This window comes from Botryllus schlosseri, chromosome 15, assembly GCF_051294905.1.
Source record: "Botryllus schlosseri isolate E-star chromosome 15, Bs_hap1, whole genome shotgun sequence".
Taxonomy (NCBI): domain Eukaryota; kingdom Metazoa; phylum Chordata; class Ascidiacea; order Stolidobranchia; family Styelidae; genus Botryllus; species Botryllus schlosseri.
The window spans coordinates 16731992-16758536 of record NC_137250.1 but is presented as its reverse complement, the minus strand read 5'-3'; the positions used below and the strand labels follow the sequence as shown (position 1 = coordinate 16758536).

Here is a 26545-nt window from a genome sequence, read left to right as displayed (position 1 = left end):
CTACAACACGTAAACAATACTGCAAGACGGTTTACTTTAGTTATTTATAATCTAAACATGCTGTTTCGCAAAGTCACTAGTGGGCGACTGCCCTCAAATGCGAAATAATATAATATACAATGAAGTTTTCCAGTTAGTGGCCGTGCCTGTGTCCACCTCGTCGCGCTTTCATAGTATCGAAATCGTCTGATGAGATTCGTCTGAATCGTCTGAAGAGATTCGCTGTCCTAAACATAGAAGATATAGGCCTACGGAAACTAGAAATCGCCAAGTTTATGTATCAGTTCCACTGCGGTCGTTGCCCCGAATATTTCAATGACTTTTTTTTACCTCGGGATCAAAAGCGCACAAGTAGGATACAACACACGAGCGTCCACGTCGTCCAAATATCATATGATCGACCGAAGAGCTCATCGCTTCATCAAATATATGCCGGACCTGATGTGTGGAACAGTAGCCCGCCGGCCATCCGACAGTCGACGAGCATGTCCACATTCAAGTCGAAATACAAGCTATTACTACTAAATGAATACTAGTCCATCCTCAAGATTTCCGGACCACGACTGACCTATTGATCTCGCCTTCCATGACATGCCACCCCATTTCTTGTTGCCGTTGCCCTACCTCGCCCAGACATTGCTTCATTGATCATTTGCTACCATCATTTAATTTTTCTTCTATTTTTTTTTTAACTACCGAGCAACATTTTTTACAGCCAGACGAAAAAGATTATCCCAGTACTACCGCAAATACAAAATTCTAAAATTTGACGATATTTTTTCATTTGAAGTAGCTAAATTTATGCATCAATATTTTTCAAATGAATTGCCTCCTGTGTTCAATGATTTCTTCGTCCTTGCTCAAACTGTTCACTCACACAATACCAGATTTTCTTCCCAAGGTAACATCGACCCACAAGTAACCTCACAAAGAAATCAATCGACTATGCCGGTCCTGTCATATGGAATGCTATACCCTCATCAATACGGGACCTCCCATACCACTCCTTCAAAAAGGAATTATTCAGTCACCTCATCTCCCATAACCAATGATCCGCTTGTCTCACACCAAATTTTTTAGTTTCTTCAGTATTTTATTTTTATGCTGAGCTGAATTGATTGATCCCAACCAATGCATCCAAATTTATGACACGATATCTGTATTTGTTAATGCAGGGTGTGATCAGACTATAGTTGACCCTACCCAGAGTCATATCGGTCACACCCTGTCCTATACCGTTAAGTTCATTTATTGTTGTTTCATGTGCCAATGATGTTTTATTTACAGTTGGACAAATCAATAAATCTCTCTCTCTCTCCGACTTTTAGAGTCAAGTGTACCTGTTTGATGCTGGTGTGATCAGACTAGATGACCTTCACGGTCTTATCGATCATTCCTATCTAATACCGAATAATGCGCATGCATATTTTCTGTACCACCACCACTGCCGTGTGTTATGTATTTTTGTTGGATGAAAATAAAGACTCTTTCTCTCTCTGTTATGTCACTCTATCAGGCAATTTCATCATCATGAGCCATGGAAATTGCAAGTCATGTTGACGTCATGCTTTTCAGTGGTGATTCAGCGATTTTTTCTGACACGATCTCTTTTTGCGGTCCTGCTCTAAACCGGTGGGTCCTTCTTCGTCTATAATATAATATCTTAATAAATCGCGTCGGTTTCGTCAATTTGTCGCTGGAATTTGCCATTACGTGATAAAATAGTGTACTGACTACTATATTCTTCGTTTTCAGGCATAATGGGTCGTCGTCCAGCCCGCTGGTAGGTGGTTTGATTTTTATGAATTACATTCAATCGGTTATCTAATCTGTCGTTCTCATTACAGTTACCGCTACTGTAAAAACAAGCCGTACCCTAAGTCTCGTTTCTGCCGTGGTGTGCCAGACCCGAAGATCCGAATTTTCGATTTGGGGCGCAAACGGGCGTCTGTACATGACTTTCCGCTATGTATCCACATGGTATCCGACGAGTTGGAACAGCTGAGCGCCGAAGCTCTAGAAGCAGCAAGAATCTGTGCTAATAAGTGAGTAACTTATAAATACGATGAATGTTCGATATATGCCAGTTCCAGTCCAGTCACTGGAGACGCAGTGATTGCTTTCAGAAGGGCTTATCGTACTCTCGCAGACAATAATTGAGTACGGGAATTGAATGGAAAGTTACGCGTGACATTGCCACCACTCGGGCATATTCATATACAGTGTTGTTCTTTCAAGTTGTAATGAAACCTATATACACTGAAAATCCTGTCAATAATCTGTTGATCAATAATTTTATTTGATTGCTGGCCGGCGGCGCCACCATACCTCACAATTGAATGAAACCGTTATGGTGATCATGTAGTGCTATGGCGACCAAAGCGTAAAATTTGACAGAGTTGGTCTCGGAAGAAAGCTGCTTTTCGGCAGATTTCAAAAATTTAATTTAAATATCGTTCGGGCACTGGAAGAACCCCAAAAATTGCCCTCTTAGTCTGAAATAGGCATTGCTTCTAACAATAGCATTACTGGTAGATAACTACCGATTCACGTCTCGTACTAATGGTGACGCCATTGAGACTCTCGGCAAAGTCCATCTGCAATTTTGAGTATGATACGATGTATCAATATGACCAAGAAGAAATCGGTGTCTCATGCATACCTAAGATTCTACTGACTGGTCACAAGTGATGTGATGGTAATCTGATAACCGTCTTGGCACACTACTATATTACGCTTAACGTACTGGGATTCCAACCCGGTCAATCGATGTAATGCGAATACATCCATTGCGAGTATCGTAGTTTTCGTACTTCGTGCTGTTGTGCATTAACATATTTCGTTAATACAAATTGAGTCTATATACGCATATCTTCGTTGACTTTCAATGCGTACCTCTATGCATGTAACAGGCTATATGTAACAGTATGTTCCATTCGAATTTTTGTGGATCAAGAATTTAATTGGAATTGACGATGTAGGAACGTATTTTGCTTCGCATCAATCGCTGTAATGTGAATACGTCCTACTGCGACACGTACCGCCCTGGTTACTCGGCGAGTAATTGGAGTTATAACTTCGTCAATGTCATGTGGATTTATTTCGTTATAATTACCATTTTGTGTCTTCAAGGTACATGGTCAAGTACTGCGGAAAAGATGCCTTCCACATGAGGATTCGAGTTCACCCTTTCCATGTTGTCAGAATCAACAAAATGTTGTCGTGCGCTGGAGCTGATAGGTTTGTATATTTATTTACATTTTGATGTGTGGGTAATAATGGTCATTTTATAGGCATTGTCTTTTGAAAAAATGTAAGGCCGGTGCAATATCCACGGCATTCCGTGATACGTTGTCATAGTTGTGAAGTTGATGAATAACGCGAACCATTCTCTCAGTTCTTGTAAAATTAGAGGCTTGTAAATTGATGGTATTGACAATGTTACGAACTTTATAGTACACATCCATGCTTCTACTGTACATTGTGGCAATGTGAAGTTCTTCTATTCGCTTTCGTGCGATATGCGGGTTCGTATCTGTTGGACACGAGTAATATTTGCTTACCTACAGGCCGTGTTATTTTTTAGATTTTATTTCTGGCAGTTTTCACATCGCCATGAATTCGTATTTGTATCCTCGAATTAACTATGTAAAACACTGTATACTTCAATCTTTCATATCAAACGACAGTCACAAAACGTGCAGTATCCACTTTGTATCATCAAACATCTCGAGTAGAAGCCGAATTGACAACAATGTTGTAGAGTCAATTCACCAAATACAAAACCGGTCGACTGCTTCTGCAATATCTGATATGAATAGTCGATTTCATATGCGTGCATAATTGCCTGCATTGACACAGACCACAATACCACTTATGATTAAAATTCAAAATCGTTGCTGAGATGTTTGAATCATAGCCCTGCACTCGTTAACCAATGGTTAGAAATCACGAGTGGCTTCAATATCCGATTCATTTGAATAAATATTCAACAAGCAAACAAAAATCGGTTAAGGACTGAATGTTTGCAAGCCTGTATATGGTACGCATCAATGGGGGCTACGTCTTGGCGACTGAGGCATTTTTCGCTGTGTAATAAGTGTGTATGTCCAATTGTTCATTGACGAAACTGTATCCCTATTGTCCAGCGGGATTGTGCCTTATGCTGACATTTTCATTAGCAAGTTAGAAGTAAATGGAATTATATATACTAATTGGCCTAAATGCAGCATGGGTCGCGCGTGTCGGCTACATTAGGCAACAAAATGCACGAGCAGCGACAACGGGAAAATGTCTAGTCATTGACATCCCTAATTGCTGAAAATCATTTACTACCCGGGCTGATCAATCCACAGTACATCGTAAATCCAGATTTCAGCACTCAACTTCTCATTCGCATTACCGCGGCCTTCCGAAGGGTTCGTGGACTTCGATTCAGGAATTACGCGTTACACACTTGTTTTGTCGCTACATGTAGACTCATTTCAATACTTGTTGACATTTCTATCTAAAACTTGCATAAAAATCTATATTTTCAAAAAGCCTTATTTTTAGCATTTATTTCCCAAAATGTTGAATATAACACGACCTGCTTAACCAACATTTAGAAATTTTAATGACTCCAAGTAAACCTTAATCAACCCTGACTAGTAAAGGCACATGTTTTTATTGGAAAAAACGCTGATTGGTTCATGCGCTCTTTTCACTTCAGTCTTTGCAACGAGTATTTACCGATATTGTTCGTGCTTTAATTACTTGTGTTTCGTGTTTCTGTTTCTAGGCTCCAGACTGGTATGCGTGGTGCTTTTGGCAAGCCCCAAGGTCAGGTGGCTCGCGTGAAAATTGGTCAGTCCATCATATCTATCCGATGCAAGGACTCCAACAAAGCCCATACCATCGAGGCTCTCCGAAGAGCCAAATTCAAATTCCCTGGAAGACAAAAGGTTGGTGGCTTGACTCGATTATTTGATTGTGGATTGGTGTTGCTGCGTCATTCTTCAACACCATGGCAATTTACGCTGGATTAAACTGAATCCATTACTGAATGCATCTTCGATTTGCGGCTAGTTTTGCGTGAATAATTTCGATGATTGATAAACTGTTTCGTGTTGGCCATGATTAGCTTGCGAAAAATGTGTCTGAAGTGTTTCTGGGCTGCCTCTGTATGTTGATTTGTCCGTAAGAGATGCGATATTATTGTTTGTATGAATAGGTTAGGTATTTTTTACCGTAATGTGTCATGACGGACACGGTTATGTAGAGTGTATACTGAAATATATATGACCAGCTTCTTGGAGGTACAGAACTTCAATATACACTATACAGTTGAATAGTATATTCATAATGAAAAAAACCCGAATATTTTCGGCTGACACTCGTCAGGGGTAGTCGTCGGCAATTAGTTGAGAATTCAAAAGGACATCGTATCACAAAATATGATGTCATCAGCATGAGATGTCGAATACGAGAGTGCTCAATGTACTGTTTTTAGATGATATCCGAACTCTTTTTGTTGACACAGCCTTAGCTGGTGTATTTTTAAATATACCGTATATGTGTTATGTTTGCAATTGTGACCAATGCTCACTCCAATTTTTCACGAGTCTGCGTGTACTCACCAACACATTGCGCGGTCCCTTTAAGAACAGTGTGTAACGACTAAAAAAAGGTCATTACTTCGGTTTTCTTGTTCGCGGGTCAAATTTTACTGCGCGCGGCCGAGCTCGTGCGCAGCTCGGAGGGAACATTGTTGTCGACCCCAGTGCATTAGTCTGGTTCAGTATTCTTGTTGCTTGTGATTTCGTTCTTATCTGAAATCCCACATCAAACAGTAAAATAATGCATTGAGGGTATATAGTGGTTGTGGATGTTGCATGCTTATATGTAAAGATTTCGATTGGTTTTCGCTATTGAAGTACTAATATTAATTTAATTTCTCACTCAATAGTATGAACCGTGGATTAACTTGCAGTTGCAGATATGAAAACAAATTGTTCAGTGTCTTGCAGCTCCATTGAAATGAATGATTTTAGTAGCATCTTTTGCTGTGCTAGGTTTATTTGTCGTATGTGGTTTATAAATTGATGTTCTCTTAGCACTACTGCTAGTATCTGATCTCTAGTGTACATTTTTTGTGGGTTATTCATGATGTTTGTAGTTAAATTAGTCACTGAAACACTTCTTATCCTTTCAGATTCATATTTCCAAGAAGTGGGGATTTACAAAGTGGGAGCGAGGAAACTTTGAGAAAATGCTTGCTGAAGGCATTCTCGTCCCTGACGGTGTCACCTGTCAATATCATCCCGGAAAAGGTCCACTTTCCGCATGGAAGAAGAGGCAGTAATTGAGAGTTTGAATAATCGCTCGATAATAAATGATTCTGGGATATAATAATGTGGCGACTGTATGTTTGTAGATAGTAGTAGGTGCCGGTTTGCAACATGTTTAGTGTAGGTGCTTGGCGGTTCATCTGCTGATCTGGACATTGATAAATGAGAGTGATGCTAGGTAGGTTTTACAATTTTAGCGTGAGCAAGTACGGACCTGGAATCTGTGCGACACCGTCTGCATTTGTAATATGGGGGGAGTGTTCTGGCATAGACCGATCATGAGCACTGTTCCCTCTAAGCCAGTGGTTCTCGGACCTTTAAGATTCCCTTTAGGATAGTGAAAAGTTGCAGGCCCCCCTTATTGTCATATCTCAGAATGCTGGCAATCCCAACGGATAGTCTGATGGCATGGAAGGTTATGACTGTTGACGAGAGAATTCTCAAATATGAAATTCAGACTACAAACAGCAATAACAATGAATTGTGGGTAAATCGCGCTTCATATGCTTTCACTCCCCCAGTTTGAGATCTCTGCGCGTAAGGAAGCCGAAGTGATTAATTCTTTTTTAGTCGATAAGCAGTGTTGTCCAAGGGACCGCGCACAGTGAGTCGGTGAGTGAGCGCAGTGTCATGAAAAATTACAGAGAACATTGGTTAATGAGGATGTCAATATCGGTTTACCAGGATTGTAATGACTCGAGTCACGAATTTCTGATGACTCGAATCATTTTCTCCAAATGTGTAAATGACTCTAGTCAATTTACATGCGCATGACTCGAGACTCAGACGGCCAAGACCGACATTACATGTAATTTCGAAGAATAGTAGAGTAACCCCACTATTTCGTCTATTGGCATTGGTACTTTGAATGCGACCAGATTCGGCTAAAATTAAGGAAAATTACTATATGATAAATGCGAACCATTCGATATTACCAAGCAGACTTATGAAAAGCAGGTTTAAGAAGACTTTAACTGGAAACTGAACAGTCAACGCAAGGACTCGGACTCGGCCCACTGTTCGCTGACTTGGACTCGGATTTGACTCAGTGGTGAATTGAAAATGACTCGACTTGACTCGAGTCAAAACTATAAAAGTGAGATTGACTTGTGACTCGAAACCTTGTGACTTGGTTACAACCGTGTGGTTTACCGTAATCAAAGGTTGAAGCGTTTTTGGGAGTAACCGTTTACTATTATGATTTTGAAAAGTAGAAATAGTTAATTTACTGTTGATGGGAGAATTCAAAAATATGAAACTCGGTCTATATCAGTGGTTCCCAACCTTTTTCGACTCATCGCCCCCTTTTCAAGCTCAAGGCCGATCATCGCCCCCCAGATTTTGTGAACCGAAAAATCGGTATACAATCTGTAGTCATCGGCGGGTTGACTAAAAAAAAAAGGTCAACTTTTCGGATCGTTGTCGAATTTTACACTTTTGCAGCCAAATTTCCGTGGGATGACCAAAAAAAAAAAAAAAAAAAAGGTCATTTCCCCGAATTGACTCCAAAATAGCCGTTTGAACGCGTCATCGCCCCCCTATCGCCCCCTTCGCTATTTTCGCCCCCTGTCGCCCCCTTTGTCCATTTTCGCCCCCCTATCGCCCCCTTCGTCATTTTCGCCCCCCTAGGCCGCCAAATCGCCCCCTGGGGGGCGATATCGCCCACGTTGGGAACCACTGGTCTATATACAGAAAAACACGCGTGAATTGGAGATAAATCGCGCAGAGCGCAAAAATAATTTCAGTTGACCGCTTCTTCGCACCGCCTTCAGGTGCTTTCACGCCTCCCAAGGGGGGCGCGCCTCCAGGTTGAGAACGAGAACCACTGACCTAACGCAAAAAACGAAGCACGCTAATTACGTCCTTTGGATTTACGTGGAATTTGCTTTGACCTATGATGCTGATTTCGCCGAGTAGTGCGATATGCCCTAAGCCAGGGCTGGCCAACCTTTTCAGCCAAAGGGCCACATTCGATTGACGAACTGTTGCGCGGGCCACTAGCCGCGCGAAGCGCGAATTTTTTTTGAAGTTCACAGGTCAATAATATTGTCACCTGACTATATTGCGGGCCTGCTTATATCGCTGGACTCAGTTTGCTAGGACTGGGCCATTCGCTATTGGCGTCTGGACATATGGATATCGAAAGTTTCGGCCAACATGCGCCAATATGTTGTGCCTAGGTTCTATAGTCGACGGTCTTTCTGCGAGTGCAAACGCAAATTGCATATGTTGAACGACACTCTGTCTCGTAATCGCGAATACATTAGGCGTTCTTTCATTTTCACAAAGGGGCAACAATATTAAAAGCAAGATATCGAGTGATAACATGTTGCGCGAAGCGTGTAGAAAAGTTTTACTTTTGATAAATCTATCACAAATTATTCTGCTTTATTGTACTGTACGAAGATCTATCAATATGTGACAGGCTCATGGATCTGCCAATGCGTCGGAGCAGATATCTTAGTCATCACATCTCAAGTGTTGCGGCCAGACTAATCAAATTTTTGGTTGGCCTCACAAGCTCACAATCTGTGCAATTCATTTTTGATATTAGAAATTTCGAAAATTTCCTCGCGGGCCACTCAAAACCTTCTCGCGGGCCACATATGGCCCGCGGGCCACGGGTTGGCCGGCCCTGCCCTAAGCAAAGTGCTCCCTGATTTGCTTCTCAAGCAGAACGAAAAGCAGAAGACCACTCTCATTCTGTAGCATATTATTCTAGATAGCTTTGCTAAATGTTTGATCGAACCTTGGCCAAGAAGCGCCTCATTAATATTTTCCACTGAGCTCTATAAACGTGGACTGTTTCGTATTATTATGAACTGTGAAAGCTAGCACAGTGGAAATAATAATTTCGTTTCACTAGTCACATTCGATAGTTTCACACCTCGATGCTTTTCTAATCAGCAGATTCTTCCGCGCTGGCGTAAAAATGCGCGGATGCGCTTTCTTGTTGTTGTTGAACGAGGGCGCTTGAAAGAAAGGAATTCTAGGAGGGCTGATGCTACTAACCCTTTTGACCTTTCGGCGCCCTATCAAGACCTAAGGGGGTAGAATATTTCCGGCACCCTGTCACTGAATCAACGTATATGATTTCTGGTATTTCATGGTACGGTAATATTGCACGAAGAACGCTGAATAGCCTATTAATTGTAAAGTAACACACATCAAAATGAATCATTATTTTTATAATATACAGAAGCGAAGGTTGGTATTTTGGCAATAATAATGCGTTCGAAACTCTTTATCAGAAGTACGCTGCTATATACTGCAAAGTCCTTTCGCTCTGAAACTGAATCCCAGTATATACTTGCTTTCACATGCATCAATAACAGAATACGTATATTAGTGATATTAATTATTATTATCCTTGCTCACTTGATGCAAATTGGTAACCAGAACATATTGATACAATTCGGTGTACAATCAATACCATGGTGGCAGAATAGTGGAATAGGAATTGCTTGAGCGAGCCCAATGATATATCATTGAGCGAGCCTCAATATTTTAAAAAGCATTGATTAATCGCCATCTACTTCTACAGTTACGGCTAAATCAACTAGGATTAGATATACATGAATTTAATATAATTGATTAAAGTTGTTTTCTTTGCAGAAAAGTTCATTGATGTAGAATTTGCGCACTTTTCGCTGTAGATTAAAGCACGATGACAATGGGAGTAGCAGAATTGCGAATTAACCTTGGATCGTTGAAGAGACAAGATCCTTACATTGATAAAATTGTAGACTCGTCGACACATGTTGCAGTATATTCTTTCAGTCCGGAACGCAATGAATGGGTATGCACCATATTTTACGTGACTTCCCGATGATGCGGTACGGTAATGAACAAAATGATGTTTTTGCTTTTGCAGGAGAAGACTGATGTAGAAGGGACATTATTTGTGTATAAAAGGTGATAACATGTTATATATTACAGTTCTGTATCCATCTATAACCTGACAACATTATCCCTAAATTTCTTTAGTTTGTGCAGCTATTCAAATTTTGGAATGTTGCAGTGTAGATGTCCACTATCCCTAAACCCTATTCTTCACTGCAAAGATCAGGTTCCCCGTATTCTCATCACCAAAGCATAAGTAAACTTGATTCTGTCTTGGCCCAAATTGACATTTGAAAATGTGAGGATTAAGTACGCCAATGTCTTTTTTCCTCTTCTGGAGGAATAAGCCCGCTCGAGGTTGATAACGAGTTTTTGTTTGTTCAGAGTCGCACCGCCATATTGGGGGTTCACGATTATGAACCGATTAAGCATGGAAAACCTTACTGAGCCTCTTGCTTCAGAGTTGGAATTTCAAACCCAAAATCCATTTCTGCTGTACAGAAATGCTAAATGTAAGTAGCCTACGTTTCTGGTACAACACCTATTTAAAGCTTCCGCAAGTTCCGCTACTATTGCAATTATGTTTGAAACCTGAGTAATTTTCGTATGCCGTTTATCAATGTCGAAAAAGCAATATATATATTTCTTAAGGACAGGTCGGTTGTCCATTTGAAGACTTCTGTAAACATGAAGAATGTTTGTATATCTCATAAATCTGTCATTAATTTCAACTTTCCATGTCCTGTTGATGTCTAAAGTCTATCGTTCATATACCTGTGTGAACGTGATCAACCTCGTATTGTTGTCCTCATCATTACAATTCTGAAATCACTTGATGTTGATATTTCTAAGAGTTATATACGTAGTTGCTTCATGTCTACCTACCTTGGCTTTTTGCTTGGAATTGATACCCATCTATTGTTGCATTGCACCTTACCTATCGATCAGACTCACAAAAAGTTATTTGAGTTTCGAATGTAATTGCAATCAGGTTTTTGCGACAGCGTAACTACCATCACCGTCTCACAGGGTTGTAACCAAGTCACAAGGCTCCGAGTCACAAGTCAATCTCACTTTTATAGTTTTGACTCGAGTTAGTCAAGTCGATTCATTTTCAATTCACCACCGAGTCAAGTCCGAGTCCAAGTCATCGAGCAGAGGATCGAGTCCGAGACATGGTATTATGACTCCAAGTCCGAGTCCAATTCATTGTGTTGACTGCTCAGTTTCCAGTTAAAATTTCGGTAAATCCACTTTTTATAACTCTGTTCGGTGATATCGAATGGTTCGCATTTATAATATACTAATTTCCCTCACTTTTAGCAGTTTCTGGTCGCACTTTTAAGTATTAGTACCAATAGACGAATACCCAATAGGGAGGTTACTTTACTATACTTCGAAATTACAATGAAATGTCGGTCTTGACCGTTTAAATCTCGAGTCATATGACTTGGTTCGAGTCATGCGCAATGACTCGAGTCCAAGTTGAGTCAATACACAGATTCATTTCCGTATTTTGAGAAAATGACTCAAGTCGAGTCATCAGAAAATCGTGACTTGAGTCGAGTCATGACTCGAGTCATTACAACCCTGCCGTCTCATGTTGGTATGCCGCTTTTTTAGTGCTCATTTACGGGATATGGTTTTACGACCAAGAGGACTGCAGGAGGATTGGCCAATTACTGCAGAGGTCAGTACAATATTTGCCTATGCCAGTAGAAGCTTTGTGAGTGTCAATTTTCTCAAGATTTGAGAGTGGTGCTTGTGGTCTATAGACGCAGCCAGGGGCGTAGACAGGGGGGTAGAATTGAAGAACGTTCTACCCCCTTTCCAGACTCGATTCTATCCCGTAAATCCCAAGTCAACGCTATTGCTAACAACATTTCTTCACGATATCGCCTAATTTCAATTTGCTGCGCGCGACGGCGATGCGACGCCGGTCGCCGACACTGATTACATACCTTTTTCTCATCGATCTCTCGTCTATGGAAGCGCGTCTATGCAAGCGTGAAAGGGTATTGTTACATTTTTCTCTCGGCGAGGGTAAGCGATCAGCTTAATCCCATTATTCTGAGTGCAGTCGTCGAGCAATAATAACATTTGTCGCATCGTTCACGCGTTGGTTTTCTCATCAACAGTTTATTGCAAACGATTACGAACATTAATAGCATGAAAATAACAAATTAAAACTGAATGAAATCATGATCAATTGTTGTGAAGAACACGGTCCTTCGGCCTGACTAAATCCTACTCGCCTGCGTCCCGATGAGGAATTGGATTCGAGTTCGTCGTCTATCTGATGGTCAGATTGTTTGCTGATGTCCGTCTATGAGGACTTGAAAAACGATGTTATTGATCTCTGTCCAGTGAGTCTCCTCTTCATGATCGCAAAAAGCTACCCTGATCTGATCTGAATCGTGCTTCGCCGAACTCAAGCCGGTTCCCCAAAACAGCGTGAAGCCACAATACATTCGATTCACATTTTATTTTTGACGACATTGCTGTGCATTGTCTTGACCTCGATGACCATCTATACGTCATACTAGATTATGCCTTTCGTGATCGGTATCCCGCCGGGACGCATTCAGCCTTCAATAGCCGCGCCGACACTTGTTTGCGATTCCCTCGCTTTGCGAATAAGTCATTATTCACACGCCGGTACAATTAGTATATGCGCCATGTTCGAAATGAATGGAATTAAAACGCCGAGCAGACGTTACTCTTACAATCATGTCAAAATTCATGAAGATATAACAGATTCTGTGCTGTGTAGATTGTTTGTCGTGAACTGTTGTTCTTGTATTGTTTCAAGGTCGACTACTTATTTGAATGCAAATGAGATCTCCTGCGCTGTCACAAGATGAGCGCGTGCGCATCGTAACATGATTCCCGTGCAAGTTGTTGATTGCTAACATTATCCCTGTGCAAGCCGTTGATTGCTAACTCGCTTTCAGTAATTAGATCCGCCAATTAGTTACGCTTTCAAAAGCGTACGGAATACAGAAGTCGCTATCGCTAAAGGTATGACTCATAAAGGCTCATTCTGCCCCCTTTATACAGTTCTACCCCCTTTTCATCTGGGCTGGCTAGGCCCCTGGACGCAGCCTATAACTATATGCAATTGGTACTTGCTCAGTTGCTCTAACATTTGTACAGTAATTCTGATGCTTTTTTCAGGCTATGCAATAAGGAAGAAAGGCTCCCGCAAACTCAAACAACCTTACCGCCTTCGGATTTCTTTGCCGCCGGGGACGCCGAACTTTTATTGAAAGGCACTACTGTGAAGTCTCAGTCCCCCGCTTCCAATTCTGCAAACAGTGTGTCTCCCGGAAGCTCGGTTGGGGGGCCGTTACAGCAGGCTAGTAATGAGGAAGCAGACTCGGAATACGATGAAAAGGAAATTGCCCAGTCTAAAGGCCCGGGTCCTGTCGATATTCTGGACTTGTTATCAAAAGCGCAGGACAAGTTCGAAAAAGTAGGCGTTTTTATGTTATCAATCGCAGGCGTAAAATATTTCTGTTCTCTGTTTTTTGATCCTGCAAATTTTTGCCAATTCCACCTAAAAATTTGTGGAGTAGTAAATACTTTTGGGCTGTTTGCATCACCTTCAGAGGTAAATTTGTCATAACAGCTGGGCGACATAGTCTTCCTGTCTACGTAATGGGGGAATTTAATGAATTTATAAGTCGCATCTCACAATTTTGAAAGAAGCCATTCTGCTCAAAGTATGTGACTCCTAAACCAACTCTACTTTTTGTCTCTGCTCACTGGAGCACTTGAGAAATCTCACTTTCTACCTAGCCTCTGGGACTCCGTAGGAGTGTTTAAATCGTTTGTTTTGCCTCCAACGGGATGTACTAACGGCAGCTATTGTCTCTTGCTGCGACGCATCATAGCATCAAGTCTCTGCGTGTGAATGAACTGGAAGTGTCTGTTTGTAGTTGTGTAATGTCGTGTAGCACTTTGTGACACTAGTACGAGTTCTTAAAAAACATAGTGATGAACTGATGATTGTTGATCTTTTCAGAAACGAACAACACCAGATCCGGTGAACGACAATTCAAGGATTCCAGGCAATTCGGAATCGCTACAACACATCGTCAAGCCCGTTCCTCTGAAGGCAGCCAATCCTCAAAAGGTAAATCGGGATTGTCGTGAGGTCTTCTCGTATTATTTCACCCTTGCTATTGTTCAGCTTGACGTCGCGACCCTTTTCAAGCGACACGCGCCCGGAATTCCGACGTCCGCCCCTGTCAATCAGAACCAGCCCTTGAATGCTACGGGAGGTCTCCATGCCACATCATTGAACCAACGTTACCGCGGGACTGCTCAACAGCCGACGGTATTTTATCTGGCTCGACTGACATTATTTGCATTACGCCTTGCGAAGGGTCGCCAGGCCGCGGCATGCCTTCGCAGCCAAACACAGGGATTTTTACAGCCAAATTATAGCCCTCCGGTGACACAAAACGGAATTGTGATTTCTCCTTATTTGATTAAGCATATAATATATAGCATAAATTGAAGTTCATGATTACACACAAACATGTAGGACCGGTAGAGCGGTTAAAAAAAACTTTTTCCTGAATGTTGCTGGCTAGGTCGCGTTATATCTCTCTCTTGATTTGAATTTGAAATGCTGTAACTGTTGACACCTTTTGTTCTTGAATGTTTGAATTATAGGTGATGGCAAATATCGACCAAATAGGCTTTGAACAAGTAAAAGTACCTATTTACTGATGCATCATTTTTTAATCGTTTCAGACGCAGACCAGCGTATTTCCGCCAAAGACCTTAATCCCGCAACTGGCGCGTTCTCAGTCCGCAACCGAGCTAGCCATGCGCAACCATATCGATTCGCGCATGAACGGGTCCGTGCTCTCGGTCGAGCAGATCGAAGCGGGACTGGGCCGGGACGCGTCCGTCAACAGGGCAGACGAACGCCAGCAGCAAGTCAACACCACGTTGGACGTGATGATCGACCGGATTAATTCGGGCAGGGCGTTGAACACGTCGGACTGTCCCGCTAGAGCCCTGCCCGTTCTGTCCGAGGTTTCCGCGCCTGTGTTTTCGCATTCCCTGCCTGGAAGCGGCGGGGCGGGTCCGGGTCAAAGGTCGGGCACGTCGTTTACGAAGATTTCGCCTCACCCGTACATGAATCAGACGAGGTCCCGCGTGCAACGAAGCGTGTCGTCTTCGTCGCTGCCTCACGGCAACGGTTTTCCGCCGATGGCACCCGGATTTCCTCCTTACCAGGCCGGTGTGGATCAGCGGCAAGCTGGTGTCGGGGTTAAGAACGCGCTGTTGAACGGGGTGGTTATGGAGAAGAAAAATTCGGGCGCCGCTCGTCCATCGCCGATTTCAATTCCGGTTGCTAACATGGTAAGTCGCTTCTCAGTTTAAAATAGTACTCGTGCGGGAAATTATCAAGACGACAGATTTCGCGTCGTTGGAAGGGGCCGTTCACATTTTCATTTTTGTGTCTTGAAGTCCACTCAAAATACACCAGCCAAGGCTGTGTCAACAAAAGGAGTTCGTGTACCATCTGAAAATAGTACATTGAACGCTCTCTTATTCGGAATTTCATGCTGGTGACGTCATATCTTGAGCTACGATTATTGATATGCAATGTTGTCTACTAGTTGCTCACGATTACCCCTGACGAGTGTCAGCCATTTCAATATGAATATACTATTCAATTGTATACTGAAGCTATGTACCTCCAAAAAGCTCTTCAAATAGTGGTTACCGACGGTATAAAATCCCTTATTGTTCTCTCAGAGAGAGTAATCTGCTTATCCCGTATTCTGAATCAGGGTTGTAATGACTTGAGTCATGACTCGAATCGAGTCTCGATTTTGCTTTGACTCGACTTGACTCGAGTCAATTTGTGTATTAACTCGAGTCATCGCGCATAACTCGACCAGGTCATATGACTCGTCACATTCTATATGACTTATTCATGTCTCGTATATCAGGACCGATTACTGAGAAATAGTCCAAGAAACTGTGTTTTATCTGTTTGAAAACACGGTCATAGCGAGAAAATTAGGTATAATATTATTATGAATCTGACGCCTTTGATATGACCCAAGAGTTTTCACAGTTAAGCGACTTAAACCTGACTGGAACTCGATACTGATCAGTAAACGGTAAACGCTATGACTCGGACTCGACTTCTTATCACCGAGTCAGGTCCAAGTCGGATAGCAGAGGGTCGAGTCCAAGTCATTGCATTCGCTGTTCGGTTTCGAGGTCAGTTCATGTTCAATCCACTTTTTTACAACTCTGCGTTAGTGATATCAAGGTCCAACACTTTCTGGCTCCATTTTCCAAGTACCAGCACTGATAGACAAATTACGAATAATTTGGTAACTTTACTACTCTTTTAAGTTGCAATGAAATGCTTGTGTTGGCTCTCCGAGTCACGAGTTACATATGACTTGGTCGAGTCATCATCATTGGTTTATTAGCCATTTTATCAGTTCAATACGCCACAAAAAATGCGATACAATGAAAAGAAAGGAAGATGTCGAAGCGACTGGGAGTTGTCTATGGAATCGGACACCCACCTTGGCCTAGGAGATGTAAAGAGGAGGCATGCACACTGAATGAAAGTAAAGAAGATAATATAGAAAAAGGAAGCGACAAGAAATAGGGCAGCATGTCAGGGGAAGCGAGATCGATAGGTCAATCGTGGTCCGGTAATCTTGAGGATTGACTGTATCTGAGGATGTCATGCGCAATGACTTCAGTCACTAGAAATCGAGTCATTACAACCCTGGTGGGCTACTCGAATTGTAGTGCCTAGTCGATTTCTAGCTCCGGCCACGATCTCTCACATCCCCCTTCTCTTTTTCTCAGTTTTCGAAATCTCCTTCCGTATACGACGGCGACAACGCCGTGAACGCGCCGGCGTCTCCGGCCACTCTCATCTCCCCCGAGGATTTTGAGCTTTCCGCAGCGACACGCGAGAAAAGCATGGAGTTGAAGCGGCGTCTGTCGGCGTCGGCGAAACCGGGCGCTGTCAACTCGTCTGCCTCGCCCGTGTTTGACGCGCTGACCAAGGATCAGCTACGCGATGTTCTTGTTCATTTGCTACAGGTGCGTGTAGACCGGTGTCGCTTTGATATTAGTTTCAATTTTATGCCCTCACACGGTCTTTAGGCTCTAATTATTTATTTCAATTAGCGATAAGCAAAATCGGGTATCTTGTGATTCAATTCTAAATCGAGTGTCAAGTCGTGTATTCGTAAAAATGTACCTTTTTATACAGCACAAAGAAAATAATGCTTGTGTACATCACATTTAAGATAATTACGTATCTTTTCTGCCATAGGGGAGAGGAGGCAAAGATGTGACACTTTTTTGATATTTCAATGCCACTCGAAGAATAATGCCTTCCCAGTATTAATTTTGGAACCAATGGAAAGCGTTTGATCTGTACTATTTATGGCTATGTCTTGAGTTTTATTGACGAACATTCTCCTTGATTTCTTGGCCCTCGAAAATCCTTGCTAAAATGTCTCGATTTACCCCCGGGTAAGGGTAAGATGAGAATTCCCGTGTTCAAGATGAGACACCAAGCAATTCTTGTTGATTACATCACCAATTCATCCCAAATGTGCATATGCCGCTGGACAAGGAAGGTGCAGATATATGACCTGGTACGCCGGTACGGCTTTCCAAGTCTTGCATCACCCCTCCATGCTATCCCAATAATTCATGAGCGCCAAGCAGGGAAGTCATGGAAACCAGAGTTACTAATCAGGTCTCTGGTCTGACCCGGCCGGGGATCGAACCCACGACCTACCGATCGAGAAGCCGGACGCTTCACCATTACTCTATCTCGTCGATAGTAGCTCTAGCCCCCTCTGATAAACTACTAGAAGTATGCAACCGATCGACCAAATCTACTTTTAAAACTGCGAACTTGCGTCCTTTCTAGCCCTATAATTTTCTACTTCCATTTGGGGTAGTTTTGACATTACAAATTGCTAATCGCTACTCCTACATGCAGTTGAGTAGAAATTTACGACATTATTCTGCATGAGTAGCAACGCTGCCTACTTTGAATACCGCTTGTTGTTTTTATCATTAACTTTGGCCAGCTGTGCCTAGCGCAAAATTATTATTGCCACCTTTTTAATCGTCTCTGCTTAACCTATTTACAGACAGACGATTCTTTTTTGTCCACGATCCACGGTGTCTATTCAACTCAGTTCGAGCAGCACTAGCCTCCGACGATGCATTCGCAGTTTCTCTCCTGCACACTATGCAAATGCAGCATCACGCGAATATCCCTTTTACAAATATATATTTTTGCAAATGGAATATCACAGTGAATATTCCATTTTGATGGGGATTCTTCAACGCTTCGATTGACATACCGGCACAGTTTCGGATGAAGTCAAATTTTGACTCTTTGGCAAATTGGGGAAAATTGCATTTTACATCCATCGGATCACCGTAATGCAATAATATTAATTAGACTGGGTTTTTGCCTGTTGCCCGCCTTATCACTGCCAGTCAGTTGCCAATCTTGTAACCTGTTTTTATCCTGGTATTCATTCTGTAACGATGCTGCCGCTTGCTTCATTTGAGATCGCGGTTTGGAGACCTGTGTATGTGTATGTTATCTTATCATGTGGAGTCCATTCGCGTTGCTGCAATAGTACGATTTACTGCTTGTAATAAACTGTGCACTTTGGATTTTAGGAGGATTGGATTAGCGCATTGGCCTTTGCTAATTCAATGTGAATAAATTTGGTAATGACATCTTCAATATTGTTGTTTTCTTTTTGCGGACTCGCTATTGTCTGTGTCTGCAGGTAAGGTTCATTCGTTTGTTTATTGAGGATGGCGCGACGTTCCCATACGATGAAAAGATAGGGAAGAGTAAATCGATTGAGAAAGAGACGTTATGCGTGACGCGAGGACAGGCAGACAGTTATAGTATGCTGCTTATTGGTACCAACGATTTAACAAAAAGAACACTCTGGTTCTTTATATTTTCATAACACAATGGAAAGATAGGAAGGTGTCGAAACGACTTGGAGTGGTCTTTATCAAAAACAGCGCTCTTTACCGACAAATACAATGGCCTTCGCAGTATTTTGCACCCATGTGAATCACGCCTTCCTTACCAGTCATATAAATAGGCATTTGTTTTTTGATTTGTACTAGTGTTACGACAACATTGGGTGATATTTTGTATTATGATTACGGGACAGTCAGGAATGCCCACTTTCGTAAGAACTAGAATTTGTAAAACACCGGTTACGTAGATCGGGAATCGCTGAGAAGAGGCACTTGTGAAATAATGAGCACTGAAGTTGTAGCAACGTATGGACTAGGGACTATTCAGTATTCGCAGCAAGTTTGAATTGTTACAGTTGTCTCGCGAGATTGTCGACTCAGCAAAGCATGATTGGTGCGTGACATACCTCTGAAGAATATCATCGCAAAATTAACTAAATACAGCAGTCAGCGTTGACTACTACTAAGCTGTTTACACAGGGCGGTGACCTGATCTCCAAGCAATTAAATAGTATATTAATATTGAAATGAACCCGAATATTTTCGGCTGACACTCGTCAGGGGTAATCGTCAGCAACTAGTAGAGAATTGGAAAGAACATTGTATATCAACAATCGTATTACAAAATATGACGTCACCAGCATGAAATTTCGAATGAGAGAGCGTTCAATGTACTATTTTTAGGTGATACACGAACTCCTTTTGTTGACAGAGTTTTGGTTGGTGTATTTTGATAAAAGTTGATTCCAAGGCACACAAATGGAATTGTGAACGGCCTCGACCTACGATTCGAAATCGGTCGTCTCGATAATTATTCGCACAAATCGGATTATCCAACAGATGTTTGCCGATGGCAGAATTAATTGCCTTTGATCGATCAGCATCAATCTTAAGTGGATGAGTTAAGGGTGAGCTTTTCACATCGCGTGACGCACGTGTTCTGATAAATCTGGGGACATGTTGGTTTATGCGGTCCTGCAGACGTCTTGACGTTCTTCCCACGTAGCCACAATCACAGTGGCACCTATATTCGTACACTACATTACTTTGTTGAAGTGATCTCCAAGCGTTAGTTCGCTAATTTGTCATTCCAAAACTTGAACGCCGCCGTGTACAAACTACTCATATTGTGAAGAAGGGTCGAGTCGATAATATTAATTCCCTGAAATCGTATTATAGCCAGAACTTGCCGCCTTCGGAGAACGCCATTGACTTTCCTTTCATGAGAATTTAACGTGAACGAAATGTTACTTTATTAGCTGAGTGACTTGCACTATAGAGGATATAGTAGTCCTACATCTACTATATTTGCACTTTGCACAGACTTTATAAATGCAATGATATTGGTTGTGAAATGATGGACAAGTCATTCATGCAAATCATTGTAGTAAATGACGTGTGCAATATGGTATTGATTGACAGGCCGCCATCACACACTTATTTTCGATGGGAGGATGGTAGCGGCAGGAAGGTACGAGTAGATTGGACGTGGCTACAGCGTTAGGTCGGCAAGTTAAAACAATTGGATTTGGAGTTATTGCCTGTATTTGCATCAGGCGAACTATTAAAATATAGGTTCACCTTTCCAACTATATAAACCTGATTTTGAATGTGTCGACAGACATGAACTGTATTTGTTTGCATTTTGACTGACAGTTTTGACTTTCTAAAATGGCGCTATTGGTTGAAAATGATAAGATTTTGCAAGACAGGAGTTGAATATCTTACATCAGGAAAAACTGATATTGATTGAGTTGATGAGCTCTATAGAAGCCTATCGCTGCAGATTTCACTTTTCAGTAATGTACCGTCAATCGGGGTGACTTTGATAGTTTTTGGCACTTCTGATACGTTTTGAGTAAGTTAAAGGGGTTTTTCATTTCTTATTCTTTGAACTAGTAACAATGTGGCTCTTGGCTATCAATATAACAGATCATTTTTTCTATCAGCTTTTGTCTTCATGCTTTTTCAAAAGGTCAAAAAAATATCAAAGTCACCCCGACGCCGGGGTGACTTTGATATTTTTTTGATACTCCATGAAAAAACAATATGTTATCAAATTGAAATCCTTATTGGTGTCTCTTTGATAACCAATTGTTTAAAAAATAATACTAGACATAAAAGTAACATCCACCAGCACAAATTACTCCACCAATAAGAAGTTTTCTGAGATGTTCAGACACCACCATAATTCTGAGAGTTGGAACTTGCAGTTGCACTGATTTTCCCTTCTGTCTCAAGGCAGAGTTCATGTAACAGGTTATCACAATTGTCACACTGTTCCCAGAGGTAGGTTCATCTTCTAACATCCAAGTTTAGTGTAGCAGCCCGTCAGAATCGCGTCACGGGACGCATTTGGGGGCAACCCTAAAAGACGGAGAAGCGGAGGCAGCGGAGACAGCGGAGGCAGCGGAGAACGGACCCTAAAACGCGGAGACAGCGGAGACAGCGGAGAGAGCCAAAATGCCGATTCCTAAAAGACGGAGATAGCGGAGGAAGCGGAGAGCGGAGCTTTCGGTCATTGACCTTTATAGACACGCGCATACGCAACTCTAAAACGTGTAGACGGCGGAGAATAACGGAGAAGTCAGCCATGCGAGTTTCAGGCCAATTTGGTGACTGATTGCCCATCGATGAGATGACATAGCGGACGGTTATAATATACTGAAAGCGGAGTTCGGGGCGTAGCGAAATATATTTCGAAACAGCAGAGAATAACGGAGAAGTCAGCCATACGAGTTTCAGGCCAATTTGGTGACTGATTGCCCATCGATGAGACGACATAGCGGACGGTTATAATATACTGAAAGCGGAGTTCGGGGCGTAGCGAAATAGGCCTATATTTCGAAACAGCAGAGAATAACGGAGAAGTCAGCCATACGAGTTTCAGGCCAATTTGGCGACTGATTGCCCATCGATGAGATGACATAGCGGACGGTTATAATATACTGAAGCGGAGTTCGGGGCGTAGCGATATATATTTCGAAACAGCAGAGAATAACGGAGAAGTCAGCCATACGAGTTTCAGGCCAATTTGGTGACTGATTGCCCATCGATGAGATGACATAGCGGACGGTTATAATATACTGAAAGCGGAGTTCGGGGCGTAGCGAAATATATTTCGAAACAGCAGAGAATACAGGAGAATTCAACCATGCGAGTTTCAGGCCAATTTGGTGACTGATTGCCAATCGATGAGACGACATAGCGGACGGTTATAATATACTGAAAGCGGAGTTCGGGGCGTAGCGAAATAGGCCTATATTTCGAAACAGCAGAGAATAACGGAGAAGTCAGCCATACGAGTTTCAGGCCAATTTGGCGACTGATTGCCCATCGATGAGATGACATAGCGGACGGTTATAATATACTGAAGCAGAGTTCGGGGCGTAGCGATATATATTTCGAAACAGCAGAGAATAGCGGAGAAGTCAGCCATACGAGTTTCAGGCCAATTTGGTGACTGATTGCCCATCGATGAGATGACATAGCGGACGGTTATAATATACTGAAAGCGGAGTTCGGGGCGTAGCGAAATATATTTCGAAACAGCAGAGAATACAGGAGAATTCAGCCATGCGAGTTTCAGGCCAATTTGGTGACTGATTGCCAATCGATGAGACGACATAGCGGACGGTTATATAATATACTGAAAGCGGAGTTCGGGGCGTAGCGAAATATATTTCGAAACAGCAGAGAATAACGGATAATTCAGCCATGCGAGTTTCAGGCCAATTTGGTGACTGATTGCCCATCGATGAGATGACATAGCGGACGGTTATAATATACTGAAAGCGGAGTTCGGGGCGTAGCGAAATATATTTCGAAACAGCAGAGAATAACGGAGAAGTCCGCCATACGAGTTTCAGGCCAATTTGGCGACTGATTGCCCATCGATGAGATGACATAGCGGACGGATATAATATACTGAAAGCGGAGTTCGGGGCGTAGCGAAATATATTTCGAAACAGCAGAGAATAACGGAGAATTCAGCCATGCGAGTTTCAGGCCAATTTGGTGACTGATTGCCCATCGATGAGACGACATAGCGGACGGTTATAATATAACATCTTCCCCTACGCCCCGATCTCCGCTTTCAATATATTATATAACCGTCCGATACGTCGTCTCATTGATCGGTTCCATCGTTCGGTTTATTAGGAATTTTCAGTATATTATAACCGTCCGCAATGTCATCTCATCGATGGGCAATCAGTCCCCAAATTGGCCTGAAACTCGCATGGCTGAATTCTCCGTTATTCTCTGCTGTTTCGAAATATATTTCGCTACGCCCCGAACTCCGCTTTCAGTATATTATAACCGTCGGCTATGTCATCTCATCGATGTGCAATCAGTCACCAAATTGGCCTGAAACTCGCATGGCTGAATTCTCCGTTATTCTCTGCTGTTTCGAAATATATTTCGCTACGCCCCGAACTCCGCTTTCAGTATATTATAACCGTCCGCAATGTCGTCTCATCGATGGGCAATCAGTCACCAAATTGGCCTGAAACTCGCATGGCTGAATTCTCCGTTATTCTCTGCTGTTTCGAAATATATTTCGCTACGCCCCGAACTCCGCTTTCAGTATATTATATCCGTCCGCTATGTCATCTCATCGATGGGCAATCAGTCGCCAAATTGGCCTGAAACTCGTATGGCGGACTTCTCCGTTATTCTCTGCTGTTTCGAAATATATATCGCTACGCCCCGATCTCCGCTTTCAATATATTATATAACCGTCCGATACGTCGTCTCATTGATCGGTTCCATCGTTCGGTTTATTAGGAATTTTCAGTATATTATAACCGTCCGCAATGTCTTCTCATCGATGGGCAATCAGTCACCAAATTGGCCTGAAACTCGCATGGCTGAATTCTCCGTTATTCTCTGGTGTTTCGAAATATATTTCGCTACGCCCCGAACTCCGCTTTCAGTATATTATAACCGTCCGCTATGTCATCTCATCGATGGGCAATCAGTCGCCAAATTGGCCTGAAACTCGTATGGCTGACTTCTCCGTTATTCTCTGCTGTTTCGAAATATAGGCCTATTTCGCTACGCCCCGAACTCCGCTTTCAGTATATTATAACCGTCCGCTATGTCGTCTCATCGATGGGCAATCAGTCACCAAATTGGCCTGGAACTCGCATGGCTGAATTCTCCGGTATTCTCTGCTGTTTCGAAATATATTTCGCTACGCCCCGAACTCCGCTTTCAGTATATTATGGCAATATAACCGTCGGCTATGTCATCTCATCGATGGGCCATCAGTCACCAAATTGGCCTGAAACTCGCATGGCTGAATTCTCCGTTATTCTCTGCTGTTTCGAAATATATTTCGCTACGCCCCGAACTCCGCTTTCAGTATATTATATAACCGTCCGCTATGTCGTCTCATCGATTGGCAATCAGTCACCAAATTGGCCTGAAACTCGCATGGCTGAATTCTCCGGTATTCTCTGCTGTTTCGAAATATATTTCGCTACGCCCCGAACTCCGCTTTCAGTATATTATAACCGTCCGCTATGTCATCTCATCGATGGGCAATCAGTCACCAAATTGGCCTGAAACTCGTATGGCTGACTTCTCCGTTATTCTCTGCTGTTTCGAAATATATATCGCTACGCCCCGAACTCCGCTTCAGTATATTATAACCGTCCGCTATGTCATCTCATCGATGGGGGCAATCAGTCGCCAAATTGACCTGAAACTCGTATGGCTGACTTCTCCGTTATTCTCTGCTGTTTCGAAATATAGGCCTATTTCGCTACGCCCCGAACTCCGCTTTCAGTATATTATAACCGTCCGCTATGTCATCTCATCGATGGGCAATCAGTCACCAAATTGGCCTGAAACTCGCATGGCTGACTTCTCCGTTATTCTCCGCCGTCTACACGTTTTAGAGTTGCGTATGCGCGTGTCTATAAAGGTCAATGACCGAAAGCTCCGCTCTCCGCTTCCTCCGCTATCTCCGTCTTTTAGGAATCGGCATTTTGGCTCTCTCCGCTGTCTCCGCTGTCTCCGCGTTTTAGGGTCCGTTCTCCGCTGCCTCCGCTGTCTCCGCTGCCTCCGCTTCTCCGTCTTTTAGGGATGCCCCGCATTTGGTTCGCCCAGATCTGAACTAATCCTAGCCCCAACTAGTTAGAGAATTCCACACTATTAGATCGTATCCTTCGCTGCTTTAAAACTTGCTATTTGAACTATGGTTTTCATACATCCTCCTCAGGAGGATTTGTCCTCCATTTTCAAGAAATGTCGTCCCTTCGCTCAAATATTCTCCGTTTTGTCAATTTGTTTTCCTTTTTAGCACTAGATGCCTCAAAAGACCGTAAATGACATTAAATTTTGGCCTAAAAGATAGATCATAGGTCACATGCGTGTATAAACTGGTTTTATTTTAGTCAACACCACAAAACTGTAGGTAAAGAGTGGGTAACTCGGGACTCGAGCCGAGTGATGACCTTTTTTCACAGTTATCAAAGTCACCCTGACTATCAAAGTCACCCCGATTGACGGTATGTGGTGTGTGGTGTATACAACTGTGCACTACCTCCGTAGATTACCAGTGAACCCGTCCCTCGGTGAACCCGTCCCGTGAACCCGTCCCTCCGAGGGACGGGTTCACCGAGGGACGGGTTCACTGGCAACCTGGCAACTGTCGTTTTCCATTGTGTCGCATGCTCATATGTCGGGCAACCATATTTTTGATTACCAGTGAACCCGTCCCTCGGTGAACCCGTCCCTCGGGAAATTTTGTATTCACCGGCAACCCTAATATCCCACCTCCGGCAACCCTAATATCCTACCCCAACCCTAATGTCCCCCCACCCCCAACCCTAATATCCCACCTCCGGCAACCCTAATAACCCACCTCCGGCAACCCTAATATCCTAACCCTAACCCTAATATCCTACCCCAACCTTAATATCTCCCCTCCCCCAACCCTAATATCCCCCCTCCCCCAACCCTAATATCCCATCTCCGGCAACCCTAATATCCTAACCCTAACCCTAATATCCCCCCTCCCCCATCCCTAATATCCCCCCTCCCCCAACCCTAATATCCCACCTCCGGCAACCCTAATATCCTAACCCTAACCCTAATATCCTACCCCAACCTTAATATCTCCCCTCCCCCAACGCTAATATCCCCCCTCCCCCAACCCTAATATCCCATCTCCGGCAACCCTAATATCCTAACCCTAACCCTAATATCCCCCCTCCCCCATCCCTAATATCCCCCCTCCCCCAACCCTAATATCCCACCTCCGGCAACCCTAATATCCTAACCCTAACCCTAATATCCCCCCTCCCCCATCCCTAATATCCCCC

At 42.9% G+C, this 26545-nt stretch overlaps 2 protein-coding genes across 2 annotated transcripts; both read left to right on the top strand.

Moving 5' to 3' along the window:
• Positions 1-1522: 1522 nt before the first annotated feature.
• LOC145457337 (large ribosomal subunit protein uL16-like) lies at positions 1523-6393 on the top strand. The gene is made up of 6 exons (XM_080335528.1): positions 1523-1632; positions 1756-1783; positions 1848-2045; positions 3133-3240; positions 4781-4943; positions 6194-6393. The coding sequence occupies exons 2-6, from the start codon at positions 1761-1763 to the stop codon at positions 6341-6343; spliced, it is 642 nt and encodes a 213-aa protein (XP_080191654.1). The 5' UTR covers positions 1523-1632; positions 1756-1760; the 3' UTR covers positions 6344-6393.
• A 3469-nt stretch (positions 6394-9862) lies between these two features.
• On the top strand, positions 9863-18957 carry LOC145458060 (mRNA-decapping enzyme 1A-like). The gene is made up of 10 exons (XM_080336365.1): positions 9863-10128; positions 10204-10244; positions 10557-10684; positions 11796-11862; positions 13350-13647; positions 14200-14310; positions 14368-14514; positions 14937-15554; positions 17037-17276; positions 18347-18957. The coding sequence occupies exons 1-10, from the start codon at positions 9997-9999 to the stop codon at positions 18407-18409; spliced, it is 1845 nt and encodes a 614-aa protein (XP_080192491.1). The 5' UTR covers positions 9863-9996; the 3' UTR covers positions 18410-18957.
• The last annotated feature ends 7588 nt before the right edge of the window (positions 18958-26545 follow it).

Coding starts and splice junctions, on each gene's coding strand:
- LOC145457337 (XM_080335528.1), top strand. CDS start 1,761: ATGGGTCGTCGTCCAGCCCGCTG. Junction 1,784..1,847: donor GGTCGTCGTCCAGCCCGCTG/GTAGGTGGTTTG, acceptor TTCTCATTACAG/TTACCGCTACTGTAAAAACA. Junction 2,046..3,132: donor GCAAGAATCTGTGCTAATAA/GTGAGTAACTTA, acceptor TGTGTCTTCAAG/GTACATGGTCAAGTACTGCG.
- LOC145458060 (XM_080336365.1), top strand. CDS start 9,997: ATGACAATGGGAGTAGCAGAATTGCGAATTAACCTTGGATCGTTGAAG. Junction 10,685..11,795: donor GCTGTACAGAAATGCTAAAT/GTAAGTAGCCTA, acceptor CCGCTTTTTTAG/TGCTCATTTACGGGATATGG. Junction 13,648..14,199: donor CGCAGGACAAGTTCGAAAAA/GTAGGCGTTTTT, acceptor TGATCTTTTCAG/AAACGAACAACACCAGATCC.